At 42.9% G+C, this 27,990-nt stretch overlaps 1 protein-coding gene across 2 annotated transcripts; it reads right to left on the bottom strand.

The window, feature by feature from the left end:
- Nucleotides 1-5: 5 nt before the first annotated feature.
- TTC4 (tetratricopeptide repeat domain 4) lies at nucleotides 6-27,347 on the bottom strand. Of its 2 annotated transcripts, XM_003273069.2 has the most exons (10): nucleotides 27,156-27,347; nucleotides 26,450-26,567; nucleotides 25,520-25,681; nucleotides 21,809-21,886; nucleotides 20,246-20,370; nucleotides 14,326-14,412; nucleotides 11,043-11,257; nucleotides 9,066-9,147; nucleotides 4,962-5,044; nucleotides 6-1,226 (listed from the first exon to the last, which is right to left on the bottom strand). In XM_003273069.2, the coding sequence occupies exons 1-10, from the start codon at nucleotides 27,264-27,266 to the stop codon at nucleotides 1,124-1,126; spliced, it is 1,164 nt and encodes a 387-aa protein (XP_003273117.1). In that variant the 5' UTR covers nucleotides 27,267-27,347; the 3' UTR covers nucleotides 6-1,123. The 2 variants fall into 2 exon arrangements, with proteins under 2 accessions (XP_003273117.1, XP_030668891.1); XM_030813031.1 differs by lacking the exon at nucleotides 25,520-25,681 and having other exon boundaries at nucleotides 333-1,226.
- Between the last annotated feature and the right edge of the window lie 643 nt (nucleotides 27,348-27,990).

Raw genomic sequence — 27,990 nt, 5'->3', positions numbered from 1 at the left:
GGTTCCAGTTTACTGATGTATTAGCTCTGCTATAGTAACAACCAACCCACAAATCTCACTGCTTACTACAGCAAACATTGCCCTCTCATTCCTGTGACACTCAGTGGCTGCAGGCCAGCTGCTGTAGCTCGGCTCCATGGAATGGCTCCTCTGTGGGAAATGTGTTCTCACTGCAGAGGGAAGAGCACAGGCCAACCACACATGACTCTTCAGGCTTCTGTCAGACACAGGACAGCTCATGCCTGCGCATATCCCCCTGCATCGGGAGCAGGGAAGTACACTCTCCCGGGGGGATGCGGTGGGGGCACTACAAGAAGTCACACAGCTACAGGTCAGGATGGATAAACTCCTCTTAGGAACGGGGCAACAAACAGCTGCGGACAAAAATATACCCTATAACAACCCAACATGCTACAAGATTTTCCAGTTTAAAAGACACAAAATCCTAAATGTCAAAACTGCAGAGGAACTCAGAGGCCACTGTGCAAGTCTGTCACAGTCCTCCATATGGCAAAGATGAAGAAAATTGGCAATCTTTTTAGGGGTACCAAGGATCACAGTTTGTATGGTCTTTATAAATGCAGAGCAAGATGTGGCTTTCCTGCCCCCATTTCACCTCAAGGCATCTGCAGCAACCCCACGTGGCTTCCCTCTGTGAGCATGAAATAACTTGAGGCCAGGGTCTCAGCTTTAAAGCCTTGGAATCCTATGCATTGTTTGCTTGCGTGTAGATGTGCAGTTTGAGGGGTAGCTTCTCTAAGGTGTCAAACTCCACAAAAGTTCAGGATCATGTCACTGGATCCTGAGTCCATCTCCACAGACCAGGGTGCCCCTCAGGTCAGTTGCTGTGGTAACTGCAGCAGATGGTCCCTTTAGCAATGGAGTCCAGGGACATCATGGCCAAGGCCCAGAGTTTTATATCAACTGAGGAAAGTGAAGACCAGCTAGAGAGGCTGCAGTTGACGGAAGCCAGCGGCTCCTCCCCCACCACGATGCTACGAAGGACTATCCCCAGGGTGAGGGAAAGAAAGCACTGGACTCCAGCAGTATGTCCAGCTGATTCAGGTGTGCTAGGTTCCCAGCAGAGGAGGGTGAGGGAGGAGATCCAGGGGCCCTGGCTTAATCATCGTATCTGGTACACCTTTCTCCCCCGGAGATAATTCTTGCAAAAAGGAGAGGATCCTACACAGACCAAAAATGCTGGTGTCAGGGCTTTTACAAAGTACCTGCCGTGAACACAACAAAAGAGAGGGTGTTAATTTAATTACAATCTTAACCATCCATGCACCTTCCTAACAACATTCAAGGTGAGCCTTTGGATGGCAGTCAACATGAAAATGTAAGTTTAGCACAGTTATTTGGTGGTTCATAAATCTGGCAAATTAGCATGACATTCTCATCCTTACAACCTAGCCAGAACCTTTAGGCCAGTCCTCTGGCATCATGCATGTCTGTGGCTAAATATGAAATAAAAATATAAAGCATGGTTTTATTCATTCATTCAACATTCAGTGGTAAGCCAGGCCCTGTGCTGAAAACACAGAGATTAAAAAACAAACACCCACACACCATCATCTTTGTTGTCAAATTCGGTCCTGGAGGGGAGGGAGATGAGGAACAAATTAATGACAGCAAGGCACAACTGCAGAAGCATTTGTGAGGCACAGCATTATCCCAAGGAGGCACGATTCCCTCTATGAGGAAGGGAATCAAAAAAGGCTTCCTGGAAGATGCCATGTCTGAACTTGGCTTTAATTTGGGGAAGGGGTGGTGATGGGGGTTGGGGAGCAAAAGCCAGGAGGCGCAAGTAACCAGAACGTTTGCTGTGGCTAGGGCACAAAGCAAAAGGAGTCAGGCAGGCTAGAGAGGCAGGGAGGGCTTTGGCCTCCCAGGGATAGGGGTGTTGCATTACTCAGTGGGCCTGCTTTGGGACAGAGGGCCTATTTCGTGGCTCCACCCAGTTTAGGGTCTGAAGTTGCCAGAAATCAGTCCTGGGTAGGCTCTTGCCTATGGTAATAATTTTAAAGGTAGTAACTTCCAACAGCATTTACATTTTCTGAGAAGCATGAAACTGATTTCCTCCAAGCATCGGTCTGCTTTCTATTTAGATTTCTCCTCTGGGGTAGGGCAGAACTCAGGCCTTTAAAGAATTCTGGGTAATTTGCTAACACCTGAGAAAATGAGCAGCTAAAAATGTCTCCACGAACTAGAAGAAGAGAGATTTGGGACCAGAGCAAAACACCACCAAAGGTATCAATCAGATCTGGAAAAACCTTTCCTTCCTGACTACCAAGCCAAAGCATTAAGACTAGCTGGACACCCCTATCACATCACTCAACACTACACCAGCTCCCATCCAATCTACCTCCTAAACCTCTTTCTAATCCACCTCCTCCTACTTCAGGCCTCGCCACTGAACGGTACACTTCAAATCTTTACATCACTCTAATTTTTTTGGGTGGTGGGAGGATGGGATCTCACTCTCACCTAGGTTGGAGTGCAGTGGTGTGATCATAGCTCACTGCAGCCTCGAAATGCTGGGCTCAAGCAATCTTCCTGCCTCAGCCTCCCAAATAGCTAGGACTACAGGTGCACAACACCATAAAAAAAATTTCTGTAGAGACAGGATCTTGCTATGTTTCTCAGGATGATCTCTAACTTCTGAGCTCAGGTGATCCTCATGCCTTAGCCTCCCAAAATGCTGGAATTATAGGTGTGAGCCACTGTACCCGGCCTATTCTGTACATCTTTTAAAATCTTTTTAATTTTTAAAATCAACCCTGGTGTACACCACAATCAGGATAAAGTTTACGCTCCTTAGCAGGGCATTCAGGCCTTCCTGTATGGCCCTAACTTAGCTTTCTAGCCTCATTTCCTACCACATCCAACCACTCTCTTTACACTAATACACTGGGCTCTTTTAGCTTAAGTGCAAAAGCATCTGCTTTTCTCTTCTTTGCTTTGCTCAAAGCTTAAGGAAAAGTAGTCCAAGAGTCAATTTGCAAATCTGCTGAGGGTTTTCCCTTATAGTCCAGGAACACCTCACGGCTTCTCTGAGACAGCTGCCAAATCCAACTTCCTGCCACTGCTAATGACAAAGATGCCCTCCTACAGCAGGACTGCCCTGTGCAGTTTACAACAGCACTTCAACTCCTATCCTCTCATTGGCTCTCAAGTACCTGAGAAATGTGTAGGCATGTATTCCTCCCATTCCAGAGATGAGGCGGCAGTCCCAGAGAGGCAGCATGTGCTTAGAGTCACACAGCCAGTAAATGATGATGGGTCTGACTTCAAGAGCCAATGCTGTCTTCATATGACAGTATCAGGAGCCGGGTCACTAGCATGCACTCGATATCCCAGCTACCTGGGAGGGTGAGGCAGGAGAACTGCTTGAGCCCAGGAGTTCAAGACCAGCCTGGAGAAGATACCCTGTCTCTATCATAAAAATAATTTTTAAAAAAATTTTAGGGGCTGGGTGTGGTGGCTCACATCTGTAATCTCAGCACTTTGGGAGGCTGAGGTGGGTGGATTGCTTGAGCCCAGGAGTTCAAGACCAGCCTGGCCAACATGGTAAAACCCTGTCTCTGTTTAAAAAAAAAAAAAATTAAAAATAAGAAAAAGCAAACAAAGCATCAGGAGACATAGGTATAGGTACGAATAGGAAAAGGAAGGCTGGCCGGGTGCAGTGGCTCGCCTGTAATCCCAGCACTTTGGAAGACCAAGGTGCGTGGATCACCTGAGGTCAGGAGTTTGAGACCAGCCTGGACGACATGGTGAAACCCCGTCTCTATTAAAAATACAAAAATTAGCCAGGCGTGGTGGCGGGTACCTGTAATCTCAGCTACTCAGGAAGCTGAGGCAGGAGAATTGCTTCAACCTGGGAGGTGGAGGTTGCAGCGAGCCAAGATCGCACCACTGCACTCCAGCCTGGGTGACAGAGCGAGACACCGTCTCAAAAAAAAAAAGGCCATCCTAGTAGCCTTCATATACAAAAGCCAGGTAGCTTTTCCCTTCTCAGACCAGCCCTATTTATCTCCCCTGGTCTGGAGTGTTATGGCTGTGGTGCAGTGGGCTATCATCACACTAGAGCCTGTTTGACCAATGGCTAAGTTTAATGGGCCAGGCCAGTCTCCATGGCTGCTGTCTCACACAGCTCTGTGCTCAGGGCAGAAGGGACGGAAGTATGAGGCAATCAATCAGCAGCAGAATGAGAACTGGCTGTACTCCTGGGATGGTGCCTGAGTGATATGGTTTGGCTCTGTATCCCCACCCAAATCTCATCTTGTAGCTCCCAGGATTCCCATGTGTTGTGGGAGGGACCCGGTGGGAGATGACTGAATCATGGGGGTATGTCTTTCCTGTGCCGTTCTCGTGATGGCAACTAAGTCTCACGAGATCTGATGCTTTTAAAAATGGGAGTTTTTGACCGGGAGTGGTGGCTCACGCCTGTAATCCCAGCACTTTGGGAGGCCAAGGCAGGTGGATTACCTGAAGTCAGGAGTTCGAGACCAGCCTGGCCAACATGGTGAAACCCCGTCTCTACTAAAAATACAAAAGTTAGCCGGGCGTGATGGCAGGCACCTATAATCCCAACTACTCAGGAGGCTGAGGCAGGAGACTTGCTTGAACCCAGGAGGTGGAGGTTGCAGTGAGCCGAGATAGCACCATTGCACTCCAGCCTGGGCGACAAGAGAAAACTCCATCTCAAAAAAAAAAGGGAGTTTTCCTGCACAAGGCTCTCTCTCGTTGCCTTCCGCCATCCACGTAAGAGGTGACTTGCTCCTCCTTGCCTTCTGCCATGATTGTGAGGCTTCCCCAGCCACGTGGAACTGTGAGTTCTCCACTAAACCTCTTTTCTTTATAAATTGCCCAGTCTCAGGTATGTCTTTATCAGCAGTGTGAAAATGGACTAATACACTGAGCATCTTCCCCAGTCTACTCAGCGCCATGAGATGACTCACCTGTGGTGCTGTAGAACTCGCAGCAAGGTGCTCTTGGCAGGCACCCGGTATAGTTCTGCCCTGTCCTCATCCTCAAAGTAGACCTGCAAGATTAACAGAAGGGCAAGAGTCAGAGATAAAGTGCTTCGGCAGCCTTAGTTGAGGCTAAGCCCAGGGAAAATTAAAAAGATGGCAACGGTTAGCAGTTGAATGCCTCCTTTATATGGTTGTGTAGCTGGGTGCTTTACATTTAGTCCCCCCCATGCCACTGTAAGAGAGGCTATTATCAGTTCCATCTTCCAAAGACAGAATCAAGGCTCAGAGAAGGAGAACAACTTGCCAACATTACCCAGCTGGTAAACAGAAGAGTCAAGACTCAAGGCCAGGCCTATGTAGCCCTCCTTTCCCTAACAATTCAGACTAAAGCCATCAGGTATGTGGAGGAGAAAGCTATGGTGGCTCAGAGCAGCAAAGAGCCTGAGGAAGGAGAGAAAGATGTCTGTGCAGGGTGTCAAAGCCCAAGCAGGGTGAGGAAGATGCCTGCACAGGAAGCTGCCGGGGTGTCAGAGCAGGACCAGTGGAGAAGGGCATCCATGCTGGGGGCCAGCAGGCCTGAGTAGGGGAAGAAGGGCTCCCTTGTAAGATGGCTGTCCAAGGTGGGGTGTCAGAGGCCATGTGGGGTGAAAAGGGTATCCATGCATGAGGACAACTAATATGGAGTATACAGGCCCAACTAGGGTGAGGAGGGTGACCACTCATGGCAGGGGTGGCCTGCTGTGGGGGGTCAGAGCCCAAGCAGGATGAGGAGGATGTCCATGTAGGGTCGTTGAGCAGTGCGGGATGTCAGAGTCTGTGCAGGGTGAGGAAGACACCCACACTAGGGCAGCAGCGTAACATGCGGAGTCAAGAGTCCAAGTAGGGTGAGGAAGGCTCCACGTAGGAGAGGGGCCAGCGGTGATAACAGGAGGGGAACTGATCAAACAAATAACTATATTAAGAATAATAAAGTCAGGCCAGGCATGGTGGTTTATGCCTGTAATCTGAACACTTTGGGAGGCTGAGGCAGGTGGATCACTTGAGTCCAGGAGTTCAAGACCAGCCTGGGCAACATGGTGAAACCCCATCTCTACTAAAAATACAAAAATTAGTTGGGCACGGTGGCAAACGCCTACGGTCCCAGCTACTTGGGAGGCTGAGGTGGGAGGATCATTTGAGCCCAGGAGGTTGATCTTGGCAGTGAGCCAAGATCTCCCCACCACACTCCAGCCTGGGCAACACAGCCAGACCCCGTCTCAAAAAAAAAAAAAAAAGAAAAAGAACAAGAAGAAAGTCATTGTTACAAATATAGAAAGGGAGAAAAAATCCTGTGGATGTTGAATTAGAGTTGGAGATACCAATGAGACTTCATGGTTTTACAAACACACACACACACACACACTCTCCCCAGCTGTGGCACTGAGAAGGCACTGAGGCAGTAAGCTTGCCTCTCTACCCCCATTGTATTAATCAATACACTTATACACTTATTGCACAGAGATCTCAGCTTCTAAATACCATTCTTCACTAGAAAGAACCAGGGCTCCTTGGGAAAAAAGAGCTAATTCCAGAGCTGGGGCAAGGAAAGCAAAATCTGAACCTAGAACATCCTGTGTAAGGAAGCAACCACTTAAAAAATAGACACAAGTCAAAAGGACACAGAAACAAATTTGAAGAGATTCCCACTGGCCAAATCTGGGATATTCTGAGCATTAAACAAACAATCATAGTAATGGATTAAAACTCATTAAATGAAACAGGAAACTATAAATCCACCAATATAAATAAATATGTTGAATGTCTGACGAGCAATGGGATATTTACACCATTTCAAAGCACCTCCCTATAAAACACTTATTAATCGTAAAGAAAAAGTAACTGTACAGTGGAGAAGGCTGGCAGACCCCACCTCAATCAGGTGATCAGAGTGAACATCATGAGTAATGGGACAAATGGAGATCATGTACCGTCTGATAGGTGCAATGAGAATACAGCATCACTTCTGTAATATTCCCGCCAAACATGCATAATCCAGGCCGGGCGTGGTGGCTCATGCCTGTAATCCTAGCACTCTGGGAGGCCAAATCGGGCAGATCATTTGAGGTCAGGAGTTTGAGATCAGCCTGGCCAACATGGCAAAACCCCGTCTCTATTAAAAATACAAAAAATTAGCTGGGCATGGTGGCGGACGCCTGTAATCCCAGCTACTCTGGAGGCTGAGGCAGGAGAATCACTTGGACCTTGGAGGCAGAGGCTGCAGTGAGCCGAGATCACACCATTGCACTTCAGCATGGGCAACAAGAGCAAAATTCCATCTCAAAGCAAACAAACAAATATATATAATCCAAATCTAGTCAGAAGAAAACATGAGACAAACCCATAATGACAGACATTCTACAAAATATGTGGTCTGTAATCTTCAAAGGTGCAGTTGAGTCACATGATCACAAAAATATGAATAAAAATTTTTTAAGTAAAAAAAAAAAAAGTGGAGGAAAGACTGAGGAGCTCTTCCATACTGAAGGAGACTAAGGGGACATGATCACTAAATACAGTATGTGATTCTGAACAAAACCCTTTTGCTATAAAGAATTTGTGAAACCTGAATGGAGTCTGAAGGTTAGATGGTAACAGTGAATTAATGTAAACTTCCTGCTTTGATAGCTATATGGGTATTATAAAGAAAAATGTCCTTTTGTGTAGGAAATACACAGTAAAGTATTCAGGGGTAATGGGACATCAGTTGGCATCCTACTCTCAAATGCTAGAAAAAGGTAATTTTTTATACTGGATATTGTGATTTTTTATTTAAAAAATCCCAACAATGGAATGTTATTCAGCCTTAAAAAGGAAAGAAATTGGCCAGGCGCGGTGGCTCACGCTTGTAATCCCAGCACTTTGGGAGGCCGAGGTGGGCGGATCACGAGGTCAGGAGATCGAGACCATGGTGAAACCCCGTCTCTACTAAAAATACAAAAAATTAGCCGGGTGTGGTGGCGGGCGCCTGTAGCGCCTCAGCTATTCGGAGAGGCTGAGACAGGAGAATGGCGTGAACCCGGGAGGCGGAGCTTGCAGTGAGCCGAGATTGCGCCACTGCACTCCAGCCTGGGTGACAGAATTCTGGCTGGGCATGGTAGCTCACACCTGTAATCCCAGCACTTTGGGAGGCCAAGAAGGGCAGATCACTTGAGGCCAGGAGTTCAAGACCAGCCTGGCCAACATAGCAAAACCCCATCTCTACTGAAAATACAAACAAAATTAGCCAGGCATGGTGGTGCATGCCTGTAATCCCAGCTACCTGGAAGCCTGAGGCATGAAAATCACTTGAACCAAGAGGCAAGGTTGCAATGATCTGAGATTGCACCACAGCACTCCAGCCTAGGTGACAGAGCAAGATTCTGTCTCTAAAAATAAATAAAAAGGAAGACAATTCTGGCTGGGCGTGGTGGCTCACACCTGTAATCCCAGCACTTTGAAAAGCCGAGGTGAGTGGATCACTTGAGGTCAGGAGTTCGAGACCAGCCTGGCCAACATGGTGAAACCCCATCTCTACTAAAAATACAAAACTTAGCTGGGTGTGGTGGCACGCGTCTGTAATCCCAGCTACTCAGGAGGCTGAGGCAAGAGAATCGCTTGAACCTGGGAGGCAGAGGTTGCAGTGAGCCAAGATCGCACCACTGCACTCCAGCCTGGGTAAAACAGCGAGACTCCGTCTCAAAAATTAAAAAAAAAAGGAAATTCTGACACATGCTACAATATGTAATGAACCTGGAAGACATTATGCTAAGTGAAATAAGCCAGACATAAAAGGACAAATACTGTATGATTCCACTTATATGAAGTACTTAGAGTTTCAATTTGGGAAGATGAAAAAGTTTTGGAGATGGCTGGTGGTGATAGTTGCACAACAATGTGAATGTACTTAATGCCACTGACCTATATACCTAAAAATGGTTAAAATGGTAAATATTATGTCATGTATATTTTACTATAATTTTCAAAAAAATAAAGCAGACTGCTTCCCCCGCCGCAAAAAAAAAAAAAAAAAAAAATTAATTCCATAGAGGAACGAAATAAAACTTCTCTTACCTCCAAATTATCAGGGCAATATTTCTGCTCTAGGTCCCAAGAGGGTGTTTCACCAAACATCACCATTAGATGATCAATAAACCTAAGGATAAAACATGTACTTTCTGGGTATCAGTAACTCACGATCTATTTCCCCACATCGGTCCCCAGACACTAATTCAAAGTTATCTAGAATGTATAAAACATGAAATGCAGGCTTAACCCATTTGACAGCAGTACCCCAAATGTGTATATGTATCACTTGTCCTATTATGACATAATTTTCTTTCTTTTTTTTTTTTTTGAGACAGGGTCTCACTCTGTCACCCTGGCTAGAGTACAGTGGCATGATAACAGCTCACTGTAGCCTCGACTTCCGGGCTTAAGCAATTCGTCTACCTTAGCCTCCTGCGTAGCTGAGACTACAGGCACATGCCACCATGCCTGGCTAATTTTTTTCTTTTTTTGCAGAGACAGGGGTCTCCCTATATTGCCCAGGCTGGTCTCAAACTCCTGGGCTCAAATTATCCTCCTGCCTCAGCCTCCCAAAGTATTGGGATTACAGGTGTGAGCCCTGCACCTGACTGACAGGATTTTCTTTTTTTCTTTTCTTTTTTTTTTTTTTTTGAGACAAAGTCTTGCTCTGTCACCAAGGCTGGAGTGCAGTGGAGCAATCTCTGCTCACTGCAACCTCCACCTCCTGGGTTCAAGAGATTCTCGTGCCCCAGCCTCCCAGGCAGCTGGGACTACAGGCATGCGCCACCAGGCCTGGCTAATTTTTTATATTTTTATTAGGCACGGGATTTTGCCATGTTTGCCAGGCTGGTCTTGAAATCCTGGCCTCTAGTAATCCTCCTGTCTTGGCTTCCCAAAGTGTTGGGATTACAGGCATGAGCCACCGTGCCCAGCTGACATAATTTTCTTTAAACAGCTTCAGGGTTAAAAACATTTCTGGTAGGGTGCCGTGGCTCACGCCTGTAATCCCAGCACTTTGGGAGGCCGAGGTGGGAGGAACATTTGAGCCCAGGAGTTCAAGACAAGCCTGAGCAACAGAGAGAGACTCTGTGTCTACCAAGAATTAAAAAATTACCCAGATGTGGTGATGTTCACCTGTGGTCCCAGCTACTTGAGAGGCTGAGGCAGGAGGATCACCTGAGCCTGGGAGCTGGAGGCTGTGATGAACCATAATCACGCCACTGCACCCCAGCCTAGGCGACAGAGCAAGACCTGGTCTCCAAAAAAAAAAAAAAAAATTACAAAAAAAATTTTCTCACACTTAGACTCATTCTACACATTAACCCTATGAAATCACAAGTTTGATATATATATATCTCAAAGACATATATATATATAGAGAGAGAGAGCTTTTTTTTTTTTTTGAGACAGGGTCTTGCTTTGTCACCCAGGCTGGAGTGTAGTGGCGAGATCTCGGCTCACTGCAACCTCCACCTCCCAGGTTCAAGTGATTCTCATACCTCAGCCTCCTGAGTAGCTGAGATTACAGACGCCCAGCTAATTTTTTGTATTTTTAGTAGAGACTGGGTTTCACCATGTTGGCCAGGCTGGTCTCGAACTCCCGGCCTCAAGTAATCTGCCTGACTTGGCCTCCCAAAGTGCTGGGATTACAGGCATGAGCCACAGCGCCCGGCCTCTATATTTTTTTTCTAATTAATATTCACTTAAATTGCTATGCATGTATTACCTAAAATGACTTCATATTTTATCAGTGATGTGTACCACTGTTTGGTAAACACAATCCTGTGGTGTTGCGCGTACTAGCCCAGTTAGTATGACGATGAGACTTTTGTCTGTCATTGCAAACCTAGTTAGTCAAGGTTCAGTCAGCTACAGGATAGAGAGGTTATTATCAAACCAGATGGTGTGAAACTCTCTAAACCATTATCTTCCCTTCTTAACCAAAAATCCAGTTGTCCCTCCTGCCACAAAAACAGAGACAGCATGCAAGGAAAAGCAGAGGGCTCCTGGGCAAGTCAGTACCTGGAGTCCTCATGAAAAGCAGAGATGAAGTCCGACTGGGCATACTCTGGGTACAGGAAGAGCACAGGCCAGCTCAGCCTGCCCTGTTCATCTAGACTCAGCCTGGCTCCATGGGGGTTCTCAGAGCTGAGTCCATCCAGGAAAAGCTCACCTAGACCTTCTGAGGCTGAATCTTCATCCTCACAGGCAGCTTCTGAGAGCCTGATATTCCTAGCCTGGGTTAAAGACAGAAACACACACACATAATGCACATCTTATTGTGTGGGAGGATGCAAACCCATTTTACTGAAATAAACCATAATGCCCGGCTGATTTTTTTTATTTTTTATTTATTTTTATTTTTTGAAGAGACAGAGTTTCACTATATTGTCCAGGCTGCATGACTAACTTTATTTTTAATTTAATTTTCTCCATCTGTACCCTGAATGAACATGGACAACTAACTTTAATACACCAAAAAACAAACAAACAAACAAACAAAAACACCATAACAATGGGAGCTCCCTGAGGGACAGCTCTACACACAATCCATCTTCATTAGCTCTGAGGCCTGCCGCATAGTAGGTACCACTTAACTCACCTTCATTGGGCATCTACCTTGGGCTGGACCCTGTGTCACAGAGAATTAGACATGGTTACCTGCCCTCAAGCCTCTGCTCAATATCAAGTGGTGAGACAGCTATGGAAATAATGATGATATAAGGTAAGTAGTGGAGTTGTGGAACCATAGACAATGGAATAATTAATTCAGCCTTGGGGGCTGGAGGTGACTGAGATATGCTAGGCCTTGAACAATGACTTTGAAAAGCAGAGAAGTTGGAAGGGAGGGGCACTTAGAAGGGACAAAGAGCCTTCCACTCCAACGAGCAGCAAGTACAAAAGGACAGAAAAGATAAAAAAAAAAAAATGTCAAATGTTTCAGTTTAGTTGGGACATGGAATACTAGAAAGAGTGTGCATTGACTTAATCTTGACTGTCTCCTAGACATGGGCATAAATCAAGGGTCTGAAATAGTAGGGTCACCTCTTATGTAGGTGTGCAGGGGTTCCTAAGGTCAGCACATGAGGGGAAATGACATGCAATCAAAATTAGATTTGATGATATCCCCTAAATTGGAGGTTAGCAAACTTTTTCTTAAAGCATTAGATATGAAATATTTTAAGAGTTCTGGACAATGGTCTCTGTCAAAATTAACTACTCAACTCTGCCACTGTAGTGTGAAAACAGCCATAAGTAGTACATAAACAAATAGGCAGGGCTGTGTTCCAATGGCTGCAGTTTGCTGACTCCTCCCTTAAACCATTAGTAAAATACAGCATGCATGGCTTTGTGTACTGTTGAGAGTAATTCTTATGTATGCTAAGTTTGAGATGAAGGGTTACACTAAAGAAGAGAACCAAAAAAAAAAAAAAAAAGGATGTATGCAAATGTCTGGGTGTCTGGGCATCCCATATTCTACATTTAAGAAAACAAACAAATCCCTCACTGTGAATGAGAATTAGATGGAAAATCTGGAGCATTCTAATCTGTTTAACGTGTTAATACATGTAAACAGATTGTTTTGGGGAGTGAATAGTGGAGTATGTTTTAGCAGTGTTAAGTTTCTTACCGTCAACAAGTAACATAAATGGTGCATAATTTAACTGAACAAATAATGAAACAAAAAACCTATCCCGGCTGGGCACGGTGGCTCACGCCTATAATCCCAGCACTGTGGGAGGCCAAGGCAGGTGGATCGCCTGAGGTCAGGGGTTTGAGACCAGCCTGACCAATAAGGTGAAGCCCCGTCTCTACTGAAAATTTAAAAATTAGCTGGGCGTGGTGGTGTGCACCTGTAGTCCCAGCTACTCGGGAGGCTGAGGCAGAATTGCTTGAACCCAGGAAGTGGAGGCTGCAGTGAGCCGAGATCGCACCACTACACTCCAGCCTGGGCGACAGAGCGACATTCCATCTCAAAACAAAAAACAAAAAACAAACCTATCCCATAATCTCCCAGCAGATATTCTCTCCTTTGTTAAGACCAAACAAGCTCAAACAGGTGACTCCCTAGGTATGAAGGTTAAAGCAAGATTTGGGTCAGACTCTACATCTATTTCAAAACACAGAAAAGACAGAGAGAGGGTTGGGTGTGGGGTTCTGTTATTGTTGTTGTTATAGGAGCAACATCCTAAAATGTCAGACTTCCTCAAGATGCAGAGTATAACCCAGTGGTTAAGAGCAAGGACCTCGCTCTAACACCTTAGCTGGGTAAGGTTTCTTCAGCTCTCTGAAACTATTTTATTATCCAGAAAAACAGAAACAAGACAACCTATTTCAGAAGGCCACTGTGAAGATTAAATAACACTTAACCCAAAGCAGGTATTCAGTACAATAGTGTCCCCTTATCCATGGTTTTGCTTCCCACAGTTTCAGTTACCAGTGGTCAACCATGGTCTGAAAATATTAAATGAAAACTTCCAGAAATAAACAACCTGCAAGTTTTAAATTATGCACTGAGTAGCAGATGATGAAATCACAGGCTCTGCTCCTTTGTCCAGCACCTCCACGCTGTAGATGATACCCACCTGTGAGTTAGTATCCATCTCAATGATCAGATTGACTGTCATGGTATCACAGTCCCTGTATTAAGTAACACTCATTTTACTTAATAAGGACCCCAAAGCACAAGAGTACTGATGCTGGCAATTCGGATATGCCAAACAGAAGCTATAAACTACCTCCTTTAAGTAAAAAGGTGAAACTTCTCAACTTAATTAGAAGAAAAATTGTATGCTGAGGTTGCTAAGATCTATGGTAAGAGCAACCTTCTATCTGTGAAATTACAAAGAAGGAAAAAGAAATTCCTGCTAGTTTTGCTGTTGCTGATGTACCTCAAACTGCAAAAATTATGGCCACAGTGTGTGGTAAGTGCTTTAGCTAAGATAGAAAAGGCATTATATTTGTGGGTGGAAAATACAAACAGAAATGTGTTCTGACTGATGGCAATTGGGTTTGGAACTATTTGAGATTTCAAGCATCCACCGTGGATCCTGGAATACATCTGCTTCAGGTAAGTGGAGACAACTGTATATGTTACTGAGACCAACACATGCACATGAGAGAGCTGACTGAACTGGGGTGGCCTGACTCCAGAGCCTGGTCTCCTCCGTCACACTGCTTTACCAAAGTAGAAAGAAAATGAACAAATTCCTTCAGGTAAAGCACCCCAAGAAAGGTTCCCAACAAGCTTCACAGGATTAGTGGATTTAACAGGACCATAAAAACCTAAGGTTTGAGAACTCACCTTGATGGCCTGGAGTAAAGCCTCATTCTGATTCCTCTCCTTCTTTTCTTTCAAGTTAGCTTTCCTCACATCCCTCTGTTCAATTCGCTAAAAAATGAAATTTAGATGCATCAGCTCTAGAGACCTGGCTTCCTCTTCTGTTGCACTAGCCTGCTCCTAAATTACTGTCTCTGGTCTCTATCCAACCCAAGCTCCTGTGTTAAGGAATACCAGGTGGCCAGATTCAGTTCAATAAACATTTACAAAGTACATGCCTAGATGTCAGACCCAGTGGCAGCAGCAGTTTAAATTTACTTCCAGTATGTACCCGAGGAACTCACAGTCTACTGAGGGGTTGAGGGGTACAGACAAGTAAAGAGCCAGTGTAACAGGTCGATTATGTACTACTCTGGTGCTGTGATCCGAGTGCTATGAAACACAGCCTGGGTGACAGAAACCCTGTCTCTATAGATTTTTTTTTAAAAAGTATAACCACCCTAGTGGGTATGCAATGGTATCTTACTATGGTTTTTATTTGCATTTCCTAATTATTAATGATGTTGAACATCTTTTCATGTGCTTTTTGGCCATTTGTGTGTCTTTGGAGAAATGTCTATTCATATCCTTTGCTCATTTAAAAAACTGAGTTACCTGTCTTATTGAGATGGTAAGAGTTGTTTATATATCGTAGATAAAAGTCCCTTATGACTTACAAATATTGTCTTCCATTCTGTAGGCTTTTTCACCTTTTTTTTTTTTTTTGTAGAGACAAGGTCTCACTTTGTTGCCCAGGTTGGTCTCGAATTCCTGGCCTCAAGTGGTCCTCCTGCCCTGGCCTCCCAAAAGGCTAGGATTACAGGTGTGAGCCACTGCATCTGGCCCCTTTTCACTTTTTTCCTCACATTTATCTTAACCTTTTCATTTTTTTGATGGTATCCTTTGAAGCAAAAAGTTTTTACTTTTGATGAAGTGCAATCGATCTACTTTTCCTTTTGTTGTTTGTGCGTTGTGTCATATCCAAGTTCATGAAGATTTATATCTATGTTTCCTTTTAAGAGTTGTATAGTCTTAGCTCTTACATTTAGGTATTTGATCCACTTTGGGTAACTTTTTTATATAGTATGAGGTAAAGTTCTAGCTTCATTCTCCCACATGTGAATATCCAGTTGTCCCACTATCATTTGTTGAAAAGATTAACTCCCTACTGAATGGTCTTGGCACACTTGTTGAAAATAAATTCCCCATAAATGTGAGGGCTTATTTCTGAGCTCTCAATTTTATTACATTGACCTATATGTCTATTCTTATGCCAGTACCACAATGCCTTGATTACTGTAGCTCTGTCATATGTTTTGAAATTGTGAAGTGTGAGTCTTCCAATTCTGTTTTTTTTTTTGTCTTTCATGATTGTTGGTTATTCAGAGTCCTTTGAATTTCTGTGTGAATATTATGATCAGCCTGTCCATTTCTGCAGAGAAGCCAATTGGACTTTTGATAGATTGCACTGAAATTAGCCAGATGTGGCATCACATGCCTATAGTCCCAGTTGCTTGGGAGACTGAGGCAGGAGGGCTGCTTGAGCCCAGGAGTTTGAGGCTGCAGTGAGCCACGATCATGCCACTGCACTCCAGCTTGAATATTAAAGCAAGTTCATGTCTCAAAAAAGAAAATTACACTAAATTGATATACTAATTTTGGGAGTATTGCCATCTAACAATATTAAGATCTAATCTATGAACATGGGATGTCTTCCTATTTACTTAGGTCTTCTTTAATTTCTTTCAACAATGTTTTTTGTATTTTTAGAGTATAAGTTTTAGCACTTTTGTTAAATGTACTCCTAAGTATTTTTTGATGCTGTTTAAAATGGAATTGTTTTCTTAAGTTCATTTTCAGAGTGTTCATTAAAAATCTATAGAATACAAATGATTTTTGTGTACTGGTGATGTTGTTTCCAAAAAGCTTGCTGAACTTATTAGTTCCAAGAGTTTTTTAGTGGATCCCTTAGGATTTTCTATATACAAGGTCATGTTGTCTGCATATAGATGGTTTTACTACTACTTCTCTTCCACTCTTTCATTTTTGAAGAATAGATTTCTAAATATAGAATTCTTACAGTCTTTTTCTTTTAGCTCTTTGAATATGTCATTTACCTGCCTTTTGGCCTTCATGGCTTCTGATGAGAAAGCTGTTAATTTTCCTTGGATTTTTTGTATATGAAGAGTCATTTTTCTCTTGCTGCTTTTAAGGTTCTCTTCTTTGTTTTCCAACAGTTTGATTATAATGTGTTTAGGTAGAGATCACTTTAAGTTTATCCCACTTATAGTTTGTTAAACTTTTTGAATGTATACATTAGTGTTTTTCACCAAATTTGGGAAGTTTTTGGCCAATATTTCCCCAAGTATTCTTTTGCCCATTTCTCTCTCTTTCCTCTCCTTCTAGGACCCCCACTATGCCTTTGCTGGTATGCTTGATGGCATTGTACAAGTCTCTCTTCATCCTTATTCTTTTCTCATTCTGTTCTTCAGACTGGATAATCTTAACTGATACATCTTAAGTGTGATGATTCTTATTACTGCCTGCTCAAATGTGCTGTTGAGCCCCTCTAGTGAATTTTTCATTTCAGTTATTGTACTTTTCAACTACACAACTTCTGTTAAGTTCCTTTTAGTAACTTCTCTTTGTTGATATTCTCTATTTGGAAAGATATCATTCTCATACTTTTTTTAGTTCTTTAGACACTATTTCCTTTCATTCTGAGAAGATATTTAAATTAGCTGGTTTAAAGTCTTTGTCTAGTAAGTCCCACATCTAGGCTTCCTCTAGTTAATGACCAGACAGTAAGTCTTCCAATCTTTGTCAAGAGGCTTTGTGTACATGTTGAAGCATACTTTTAGCATTCACCCAAGCAGTTTACAATTCTACCTTAGCCTTCACTTCCTTCTTGCAGAGACTCTGAGAGCTTAGGGTCTTCTCAGGTCTTTCCTGAGCACATGTATAGCCCTGGGCACATGTGTGACCATCCAGATCTCCAGGAATACTGGAGCTTTTTGGAGCCCCCATAGAATTTCATTCCCCAGTTTTTCCTTTTAAGCTTTATGATGCACCTATTGTTTGCTCCAGTATTATCCACTGCTTCAGCTTCTACAGTCTTTAACAATTGCCTCTAATTGTTTTTTGACAAATTCTCTCCCACCTTTTCATTCCCTCTATTTTCTGGCCCTATGTAAAAAAGCTTTTTATACTGGGTAAGCTCCAAGTCAGGTCATATAAAAATAGGCCTGTGAGCGGGGTCTTCCAGGGATCTACCAGATGGTCAAATCATGACAGTTCTCTGGGGAAAAGGCTTTGAAAGAGCTCCAACCCTGTTCTGCCTCGTCTGGTGGCTGCAGGCTGCTTATTTTCACCATCTCTGTGGGCTACTGGCTTTCAAGGCTACTGCGGAACTGGGGAGGAGGGAGATGAGAATAGAGCAAGTTAAAATGTCACAAAGCTTGCTGTTCTTACTGAGGTTCCATCATTTTTCTTGAATAAACATGCTCCAGATTGCTGCAAACCTCTGGTTCATTTCCAGAGTCCTAGAAAAGTTAATTCTGATCATTTTTGCCAGTTTCCTCATTGATTTTATGGAGGAGAAAAATTTTAAGGGTCTTTAGTCTACCACTGTGACTGACACTACCCCTCTCTATTTTTTAAATACTGGTTTTATTAATTACTGAGATAGTTGATATTTCCACCTATTTATTGATTTGTCTCTTCTTTAAGTTGTCAAGTTTTGCATCATGCATTTTGAAGCTGTTAGTAGGTGCCTACACATTTAGAATTGTTAAATATTCTTATAAGCTGGTCCTTTTATCATTTAAAAAAATGCTTCAATGGCTGGGCACAGTGGCTCATGCCTGTAATTCTAGCACTTTTTTTTTTTTTTTTTTTTTTTTTTTGAGATGGAGTCTCGCTCTGTCACCCAGGCTGGAGTGCAGTGGCGCAATCTCGGCTCACTGCAAGCTCTGCCTCCCGGGTTCACGCCATTCTCCTGCCTCAGCCTCTCTGAGTAGCTGGGACTACAAGCGCCCGCCACCACGCCCGGCTAATTTTTTTTGTATTTTTAGTAGAGACGGGGTTTCACTGTGGTCTCGATCTCCTGACCTCGTGATCCGCCCGCCTCGGCCTCCCAAAGTGCTGGGATTACAAGCGTGAGCCACCGCGCCCGGCCAATTCTAGCACTTTGGAAGGCTAAGGCAGGAAGATTAAAGCCCAGGAGTTTGGGACTAGCCTGGGCAACACAGTGAAACCTCAACTCTAAAATTTACAAATTAAAAAAAAAAAAATTAGCCTGGCATGGTGGTGCACGCCTGTAGTTCCAGCTACTCAGGAGATTGAGGCAGGAGGATCAGTTGATCCCAGGAGGTCAAGGCTGCAGTAAGCCATGATCATGCCACTGCACTCCAGCCTGGGCAACAGAACAAGACTCTGTCTCAAGAAAAAAAGCTTCACTTCATCTGTGGGAACACTTGCTGCCTTGAAGTCTACTCCGTCTGATATTAACATAGCCACGAGTCTGTTGGCTATATGCCAAGCACATAGGAACCCAGAATCAGCTTGTACTCAGAAACAGGGGAATAATTCAGCTATTCAGCAAGCAATGTCACCTAGACCTAATATCAGGCTTCTGGGCCTTGAAATCTCCCTTTAATTGTGACTGTCCCCAGTAGCCCTCTAGACATTCATTCCTGTATATACCACTTTCAGAAATTCTGGCCACACCCAATTACCTAGGCTCAGAATTCTGTTATTGAGCCATGTGGGTCCATAGAGATCTACCTTTTCTACCATTTCATATGACCAGAATGACCTCTGGTCATTGCTGATGATATGTGACATTTCTGGCACATAATAGCTAAAATGATGATTAAAAACAGTAATAATAACAGAATACCATACTACCCAAAATAATATCCAACATTTAAATAGCACTACTGTGTGTATGCTCCAGGTGTTATTTAAAAACATTACTTATGTTAAACCATCTAAACTATATAATAGCCCTATAAGGTAGTATTTTAATTCTCCTTCTACTAGTGAGGTAGCTAAAGCACAAAGAGATCAGCAAGTTGTCCAAGTCACACAACTGTCGTGAAGGGAGTCTTTGAATTTAGGCAGTGGCTCCAGAGTCTAAGCTCTTAGTCACTGTGCAATACTGCCTTACAAGCCTGTTAATAGAAAGCCAGAACTAGTCTTAAGGTCTCTTAATTCCTGGTTTAGGTCTCTCCTCATGGCTTATACTATGGAATGGGAGTATATAATATACACTGGGAGTCTTTAGCTGGCCCTGAACACGTGACATTGTTATGTGACTGTGTATAGTAATGGTATCTAATTTTGCCCTGGACAAGATGTATCTCCATTCAGATTGATGGGGATACATTCTGAAAAATGCGCAATCATTGTTGTACAAGCATCGTGGAATGTACTTACACAAACTGAGATGGTATAGCCTGCTACATACCTAGATTATATGGTACAGCCTATTGCACCCAGGCTACAAACCTGTAAAGCACATAACTACACTGAATACTGTAGGCAACTGTAACACAATGGTAAGTATCTGTGTAGCTAAACACATCTAAACACAGAAAAAGTACAGTTAAAATATGGCATTATGATCTTATGGGACCACTGTAATATATACGGAGTTCCATCATTGAATGAAACACTGTCATGTGGCACATGACTGTACTACCACTATACACACCATCTACCCTTGCTTACCTCTATATCACACTATAACTGTTTACTTGTCTGTGTCCTCCACAGTTCCAGGAGTAGGGACTAGTTTGGGGTTTTGTTTTTAAAAAGTTTACAATGACTTGACAGACACGATCTTGGGAATGCTAATTAATGCTAATTAGCAAATGCTAATTAGTTGCTGACAGTCACCAACCTTCAGCTTGTCTGCTTTAGCCCTCATTTCCAGAAGCTTCTTCTCTTTGGCATCTATTTGCAGTCCCTCATCACACCAGTTCACGGCCTCGGCAAAGTGTTTCAGTTCCAGATGGCATAAGGCACCTGCAGAACCCAGAACCCTTAGGATTCAAGAACAACATGCATGGAAAGAGCCTGCTTTGGGCAAGATCTCCCACCCCCACCAACTACCAGCCAGTACCCTGAAGGCAAAATGTAGGATAATGCCCCTTATACTGCAGTCCCCAGACAAGGAAGAATATTTTTTGTGTCCTAAATCAGAAAAATCCCTAAGGTCCATTTAGTTCAAAACTCCTGTAAGTCTTCCTGGTATTAAGGGCTCTTAAAGTAGGAAAAGCTATAACTTAGTGGCAAACCAGATAGATCAAGGCTAGAAATCTGGCTGTGTCATTTGCCAACTAGACCTTAGACAAAGGACCAAGCATATCCAAGCTTTAGGTTCCTCATCTGCAAACAGGAAGGATAAAGTCCATCCCAGATGATTTTTTAAATGGAGGGAAAAAGCAGAATTTGCTTCAGCTATTCATCAAGGCAGTGGCAAGGCCAAAGACATTAGGTGTCTCCTAATTTTGTTCTTTATGGCTACCAGTTTAAGCTGCCTCTCCATCAAAAAAAAAAAAAAAAAAAAAAAATTTAATGTTATCATGTACATTTTTCTCCAGTTAGCCTCTTTAGGTTTTCCACAGAATTTCAAAATATAAGCATTGTAAGGGCTTAGATGCCAAGAGATTCTAACCCCATCTTCTAGAGATGAGCAAACTGATATTCAAAGTGGGTGTCTTGCCAAGGTCACATTGTAAGTTAAACCAACAACTGAATCAAGGATTACACACTTCTAGGCTGAGGCAAATTCCACAGGATTACCTAGGTTCAATTTATCAGCCAATCTTTGTTCAGTACCTTCTTTTCCTACAGCTGAGGGACACGGATCTGCCTACTGCCCTTAACCATGAACATTTAAAGAGGCATAATTTTGAGAAAGCATTTTAAGCTGGTCCATGGGGATGCAGGGAAGATTAATATGTGATGAATAAATTAAAGTTTGCAAAGCACCTATGAGCTTCCCAAAGAAAAGGTGAAGTATAAAAGTAATAAAAGCATTATTATTACATAGAAAGGTCAGACTACAAGAGAAAACATAATCTGAGAATATCTCAGCACCAGAGTCATCAGCAAAGGTCCCATAACTTATCTTTTAATTAACATTAACATGGCATTTGAAGACCTTGCCTTTCAATCAGCTAATTTGGAAAAAAAAATCAGAATATGGCTTTGCAACTGCTTTGTTTTAATTAATTTTATTTTTTATTACTTTAAAATGAGGGGCTTCTATTTCTCTACAAATTCTTATTACGTAAAGGGTTAAGTCATTCTCTGAGGAATTCTTTTAAAAGTGGCATGTTGCTGTTGATAAGGAACAGGAACTTAATACCCAGAGTGCAAAAATAAGATGACTTTATTAGTATCCTAGCACCTTCATATCAAAGCTTTAAATGTCATACTATAGTTCTACAAGACTTACCTCTTATTATTGCTTTGAGGTGGCAGGGTTTTAGCTTTCTGGCAGCTGTCACATCATTGAGAGCAGAACGAAAATTGCCTAACAAAACACCGTTTAGTAAAAGAGAGAAGTTTTGAGATCAAAATGTTTCCAAAATTATATATGTAGTGACAAAGACACTCTTGTAAACCTTGGGGAAATACAAATGACAGCAACTGTTTTTTTGAAAAAATATGGTTGTACTTGTCAAGAGCCTTAGAAATGTCTATAACAGGCAGTCTACAGAACTGTAAATGGCTAGTAAGCACATGAAAACATGTTCAGCATCACTAATGATTAGGAAATTAAAATTAAGAAATTGCTAAAAGTTAGAAAAATAATATCTATATTAGAAAAGATATGAAAAAGGGGTACTTTCAGGGTAAATTAGAAAGCAAATTAGCATGTATTTTGTACATATACTTTGACACAACAATTTTCTTCTGGAAAGTTATCAAAAATACTTGAACAAATGTGCAGGGATAAATGTAAAAGCATGTTAACTACAGCATTACTTTAATTGTGAAAAGCTGGAGATAACTCAGATATCCTCAATTTGGTAATGATTACATGAATTATGGTAAATCCATACTATTGAATACTATGCAGCCATTAAAAAGAATGAGATAGATCCTCATGTAAGAAACATGGTAGGATGTCTGTTCTATATTGTTTCAAGTGGTGGTTCTATGAGTATAGAGGAAGCCTATTTAAAAAAAAAAAAAAAAAACTAAATATCTAGACACACATGTATGTATTTGTAAGTGCATTTAAAAAAAAAAGAAGTATGCAATCACACACATATCAGTTATCCAAACTAGGAAGCCATGAGGTATACTTTAACTTTCCAGAGTATACTGTAATTATTACTTAATGGTTTAGTATTTACCTAAATCTCTAGCCCAGGGGTCAGCAAAATATTTTGTAAAGGGCCAGATGAATATTTTAGATGTTGCAGGCCGCATGTGGTCTACTGCACATTCTCCTTCATTTTATTACAATTCTTGAAAAATGTAAGAAACCTCTGGGGAGGTGGCTCACTCCTGCAATCCCAGCACTATGGGAGACCGAGGTGAGAGGATTGCTTAAGACCAGGAGTTCAAGACCAGCCTGGGCAATATAGCAAGACTCTCTACAAAAAAATTGTTTAAAATTAGCTGGGCATGGTGTTACATGCCTATAGTTCTACCTACTCGGGAGGCAGAAGTGAGAGAATTGCTTGAGCCCAGGAGTCTAAGATTGCACTAAGCTTCTTTGATCACGGCTAGTACACTCCAGCCTGAACAGAGTAAGACCCTGTCTCTTTAAAAAAAAAAAAAAAAAAAAAAGTATGGAACATTTTTAGTTCATGGCAACCCAAGGGGCCTGGGGTAGACTCTGAGTCCTAGTTTGCCAAATCCTGCTTTAGCCTAATGAATAATCAGAATTATCAGAAAAATATTATGACTTTATTTATTTGTGCATTATTTATAAAAACCAAAAAACAGTCTATATACGCAACAATAGTAGACTAATAAAGCAAACAGTATAAATAGTGGCATGTCCATATGATGCAACTTTAGCTATTGAAATAACATTCAGAAATGATTTTTAATGACGGTGAAATTTTTTGTTATAAAATTAAGTGAAAAAACTGAATATCAAACTGGAAGAACAGCAGGATCTCAACCATGGAAAAAAATGCACATGAAAGTGATCCAAGGACTTTTAAAGGAGGCAGATTGAACACATACATTTAACTTAATCCCCACTCTCCCTCCCATAAAGACAAAGAAAATGAGAAGAACACAGAACACATTCTGAAAGCTGGAAAACAAAGGGACAAGTAACTGATGTATCAGGCTTAAGGAAACTGAATTCTAAACCAGCAGAGGGAAAGCACAAAAGCTACCAAGCTGTACTGCAGAAACTACAAAGTACTCAGGACTCAGGAACTGATGGCGCCAGGTACCTCTGGAAGTGGGGGTGAAGGTGGGTTGAAAATCTACTTAAGAAGCAGTCAGAGTCCCATATTCCTTACCCCTCTGCTGCACCAGTGACCTACTCCTCCTCTGTTCCTCCAGGTGGAGGACTGGAGGTTTAGCCTAGCAGACAATAAAACAGTGGGTCTTTGGATTGGAACCACCAGGCACAAAGGTGATTCAGTAAAGGAAATATTAAAGATTGAGCCCTTGGTCCTCTTCTCCTACTTGGTTCCCAAAGTACCAGCAGCCAGGATTTCCAAAAAGAGAAAAAGGAGTAAAAAAGAACAAGAAAAATATCAAAGAATCCAGGAAAATTTCCTAGAAACATGAGTTTCCAGACTGAAAAGTTCCACTGAGTACCCAACACAAGGCACAGTGTTATGAAATTTCAGCATACCAGCCCCAGAGTCCTAGGTCCTCTCTGAATTCTGTGATAACAAACAGAGGTCTAGGCTGGGTGCAGTGGCTCACGCCAGTAATACCAGCACTTTGGGAGACCAAGGCAGGTGGATCGCTTGAGCTCAGGAGTTCAAGGCCAGCCTGGGCAACATAGCGAGACCCCTGTCTCAATTAAAAAAATAAATCATTAAAAAAAAAAAAAACCACAGGTCTAACATAACCAAGACTAGTCACCAGCAATACTACTTAAATAATCATTTCCCAAATTTACAACTACAGAATCTGCATGATGTTAGTATTACCTGAAGAGGAAGCTTACAAAATTTGAGAAACCCAGGGTAAATTTATTTTCTTGCAGGCTATCTCAGTGTCTTTAACATGTTAATGTGTACTGTAAATCTCTAAGAAGCAGCAGTTTCCAAACTTCCTCAATCTCCTGGGTGCGGTGGCTCACACCTGTAATTCCAATACTTTGGGAGGCTGAGGCAGATGGATCACTTGAGCCCGAGTTCGAGACCAGCCCGGGCAACATGGCAAAACCCTGTCTCTACAAAGAATGTAATAAAGTAAAAAATATGAATAAATAAATAAAAGAGTTAAAATTCCTCATCCAAACAACTTTTTAGAAACAGGGTCTTGCTTTGTCACCCAGGCTGGAGTGCAGTGGTGTGATTATGGCTCCCTGTAGCCTTGAGCAATCCTCCTGCCTCGGCCTCCCAAGTAGCTAGGACTACAGGCAGGCACCACCACGCCCAGCTAACTTTTTTGTAGAGACAGGGTCTCACTATGTTGCCAGGTTGGTCTTGAACTTCTGGCCTCAGGTGATCCTCCTGTCTCAGCCTCCCAAAGTGCTTGGATTACAGGTGTGAGCCACTGCACCCAACCAAAAAATATTTTTAACTCAAAGGTTCCACAGAACGCTCTGAAATATTCTCCCTTAGATTAAAATAGCTTATCTCACCTAAAGATCTCTACTGCCTTAATCCTGCTGGCATCCTTGAAAAGAGGATAAAGGGCCAGTAAAACACATTTTTTGAGAGAGTAGAAGCCCTTGGGCTCAAAAATCTCAGAACATACTGCCTCATACATCCAACAACTTACTTGAGTGACCAAGTCACTTTTTGGGTTCAGATAGTAAGAGTTACACAATCCATCCTGTTTCTCTTTTCATCATGTCAACTTGGAAGACCAGAGTTCAATCAGAGTAAACTATCCTTAGTCTAGGTTTCTGTGATAACAGCCCCTCATCCTCTGATGTTCTCAGACCTCCACTAACCATCATGATGGCTTGTATCATAAGTTTATTCTTCAGAAAGCACTTATAAATTACCCAGATAGTACTGTGCTGCTGCCCGGTTGGTATAAAGGACAGCATTCAAATCAGGATCTGCACATTTCTTCTTTAATCCTTCAGTGTACGAAATTACAGCTTTCTTGTAGTCTTTTTCTTTAAAGTAATCATTGCCCTCATCTTTATAGGTCTTGGCCTGTTCTGCAAAGAAGAGGAAAAATAATCACTATTGCCTACTTTTTAAAAGGCTCATCAAAAATAGATTCTAAATCATATAATAATGTACTATATGATACACCAAAGTGAAGAAACCAATAGGGAAAGGAAACTCAACGTTATGATAAAAGTGGGTATCAACATAGACAAAGTCACACAAATGTAATGCTAATTCCAAATATCTTACAAGGTAGATTACTAAGTGCTTTCCAGAAAAAGAAGCATAAAGGAAAAAAGTATGCTCATCCTAGCTATTGAAGAAAAGAATTTTTTTAAATTACTGAACAAATCAGTGACGGGCAGGGGAATTGATTATACTTCTGCTTTTGCTTATGTTGTTTATTCTGTGGAGTGCAAATTCCCCTCCTCACCCTAGTAAAAGCCTACAAAATTACAAAGATTCAGCTCAAATTTCCTATCTATTGTGAATCCACTCCTGTTCCTTAAAGTGTTCCAACAGGACCCACTACAGCTGTAGTATACACCTACATGTTGACACTTATAGCACAAGTTTGTCTTGATTCTTTAAGACAATAGGCTTCTCACTGAGCCTGACCTTGGAGGGTGGAATCACAATTCACCCCTGTATCCCCAGTCCCTACCACTTAGTAGGTACACAAAGAGTATGTTGGAATGAATAATGACAAGTTAGCTCAGGCTAACTACTTCTTGTTATCAATCAGAACCCTTCTAACCCACACTTAATTTCAATTCAATGGAAACACACAAAAAATATTAGTCATGTTAAGATACCTTCTGGAGAACGCTCCTCATCAAAAATAATTGACTGGAGACAAGCCAAGTCAGGATTCTCCCTGGGATCAATTTCTGATGGTGCTCTCGTCATAAATAGGGGGACCTTTTCAAATTCCTATAAATGGTTAAGAATGAACTATATGAATAAGCTTTTCTACTGAACAGATCCAATTCCATGACTCATTATCAAAGTTTTTTTGCTCATCATGATTTGCAAATCATCACAGCTAGCTGTATCCATTGAGGCCTCCGCTTCCCTTCTGTAAAATGGGAGTGCGGTGTCATGGTCTCTAATGATTGTTTTAGTTCTCACATTCTACAAGAGCGGCAGGAATTATCATTAATTGAGCGCCCTTATGTTCTCGACATTTTACCAACTGTCTCATTTCATCTTTGCTATTGGTGATATAGTTCGGGCAGTTTTACAGATGAGGAAACGGACTCTGAGAAGTTAAGTAACTGACTCATATCAGAGCCAGTTAAGTGGTGGAGTCACAGGCCCCCGAAACCTAGGTTCTCAAATGTACTGACAGCTTAAGAAGCGACTCAAAACCTCGAGGCCGATTTTCAATACTAAACTAGAAACCAGCCATCGGCTGGCAGCGCCAGGGATCCGGGATTGAGGGAGGCTCCCCAGAGCCCGGGTGCCCCACGAGTCCGGACGACGCCCCTACACACGTGGGGAGACCCCAGGACCGCCCACCTTCTCCCACTGGTCCTCATGAAAGCCGCCACGGTAAGGCTGGCTCTGGAACTTTTCCAGGAACGAGTCCATGACGTCGTCTGAGGTGGGATCCTGCCCAGGTTGTTCCATAGCTGATGCCCTGCCTTCCAGCCCGGGTCCTGGCGCCGTGAAGCGAGCGGCTCCTTCCGGCGGCGCGGGTGCCCTTCCCTCAATCCTCCCGGCAGCGCAGGGCCGCGCGCCTCGGGTTCCGCCGGCCTGGGGGCGTGGCCGGGCGTGGCCAATACGCTCCTCCCCCGGCCCGCCCTCCTCGGCAGTGCCTGGCCTCGCCCGGCCTTCGAATGCTTTCGGGGTGGTGCGTAAACCCGAATTCCCAAAGCCCCCATCTCACTTCATTCATTTGTTCGTCAGTCAGTCAACACACACTTAGCTCTTTCTGCGCTTCCGGCCTGTTCTAGTGGCTGGCTATATAGTAGTGGGCAGAGCAGATGAAATCCCTGCCCTCTAGGAGTTGCTAAGGCACTGGGGAGGAAAGGACGATAGTTGAGATGTTAAGAGTTTGTCAGGGGTAGCAAGAGCTATTGGGGAAAAGTTTTAAACAGGATGGGCAGACATTCTGCCAGAGGCCTGGGAGTGACTAGGAGGGGTCTGGGAAAGGCATTCCCATGGAAGGAACAGGGAACAGGACGGAAGCCTGATGCGAGAGAGTCTTCTGTGCTTGGGGAACAGCAAGGAGGCCAGTGGGGCTGAAGCAGAGTGAGGAAGGGGGCAAGGAGATGATGAGGTGGGAGGACAAAAGGGCTGTAACTATGAGGAGTTGGCTATTTCCTCAGTGGCATGGGACCTTTTGGAGAGT

Source organism: Nomascus leucogenys, chromosome 5, assembly GCF_006542625.1.
Source record: "Nomascus leucogenys isolate Asia chromosome 5, Asia_NLE_v1, whole genome shotgun sequence".
In the NCBI taxonomy this organism is placed as follows: domain Eukaryota; kingdom Metazoa; phylum Chordata; class Mammalia; order Primates; family Hylobatidae; genus Nomascus; species Nomascus leucogenys.
Note: the sequence above shows the minus strand (reverse complement) of the source record. Positions and strands in the feature narration are given on the sequence as shown.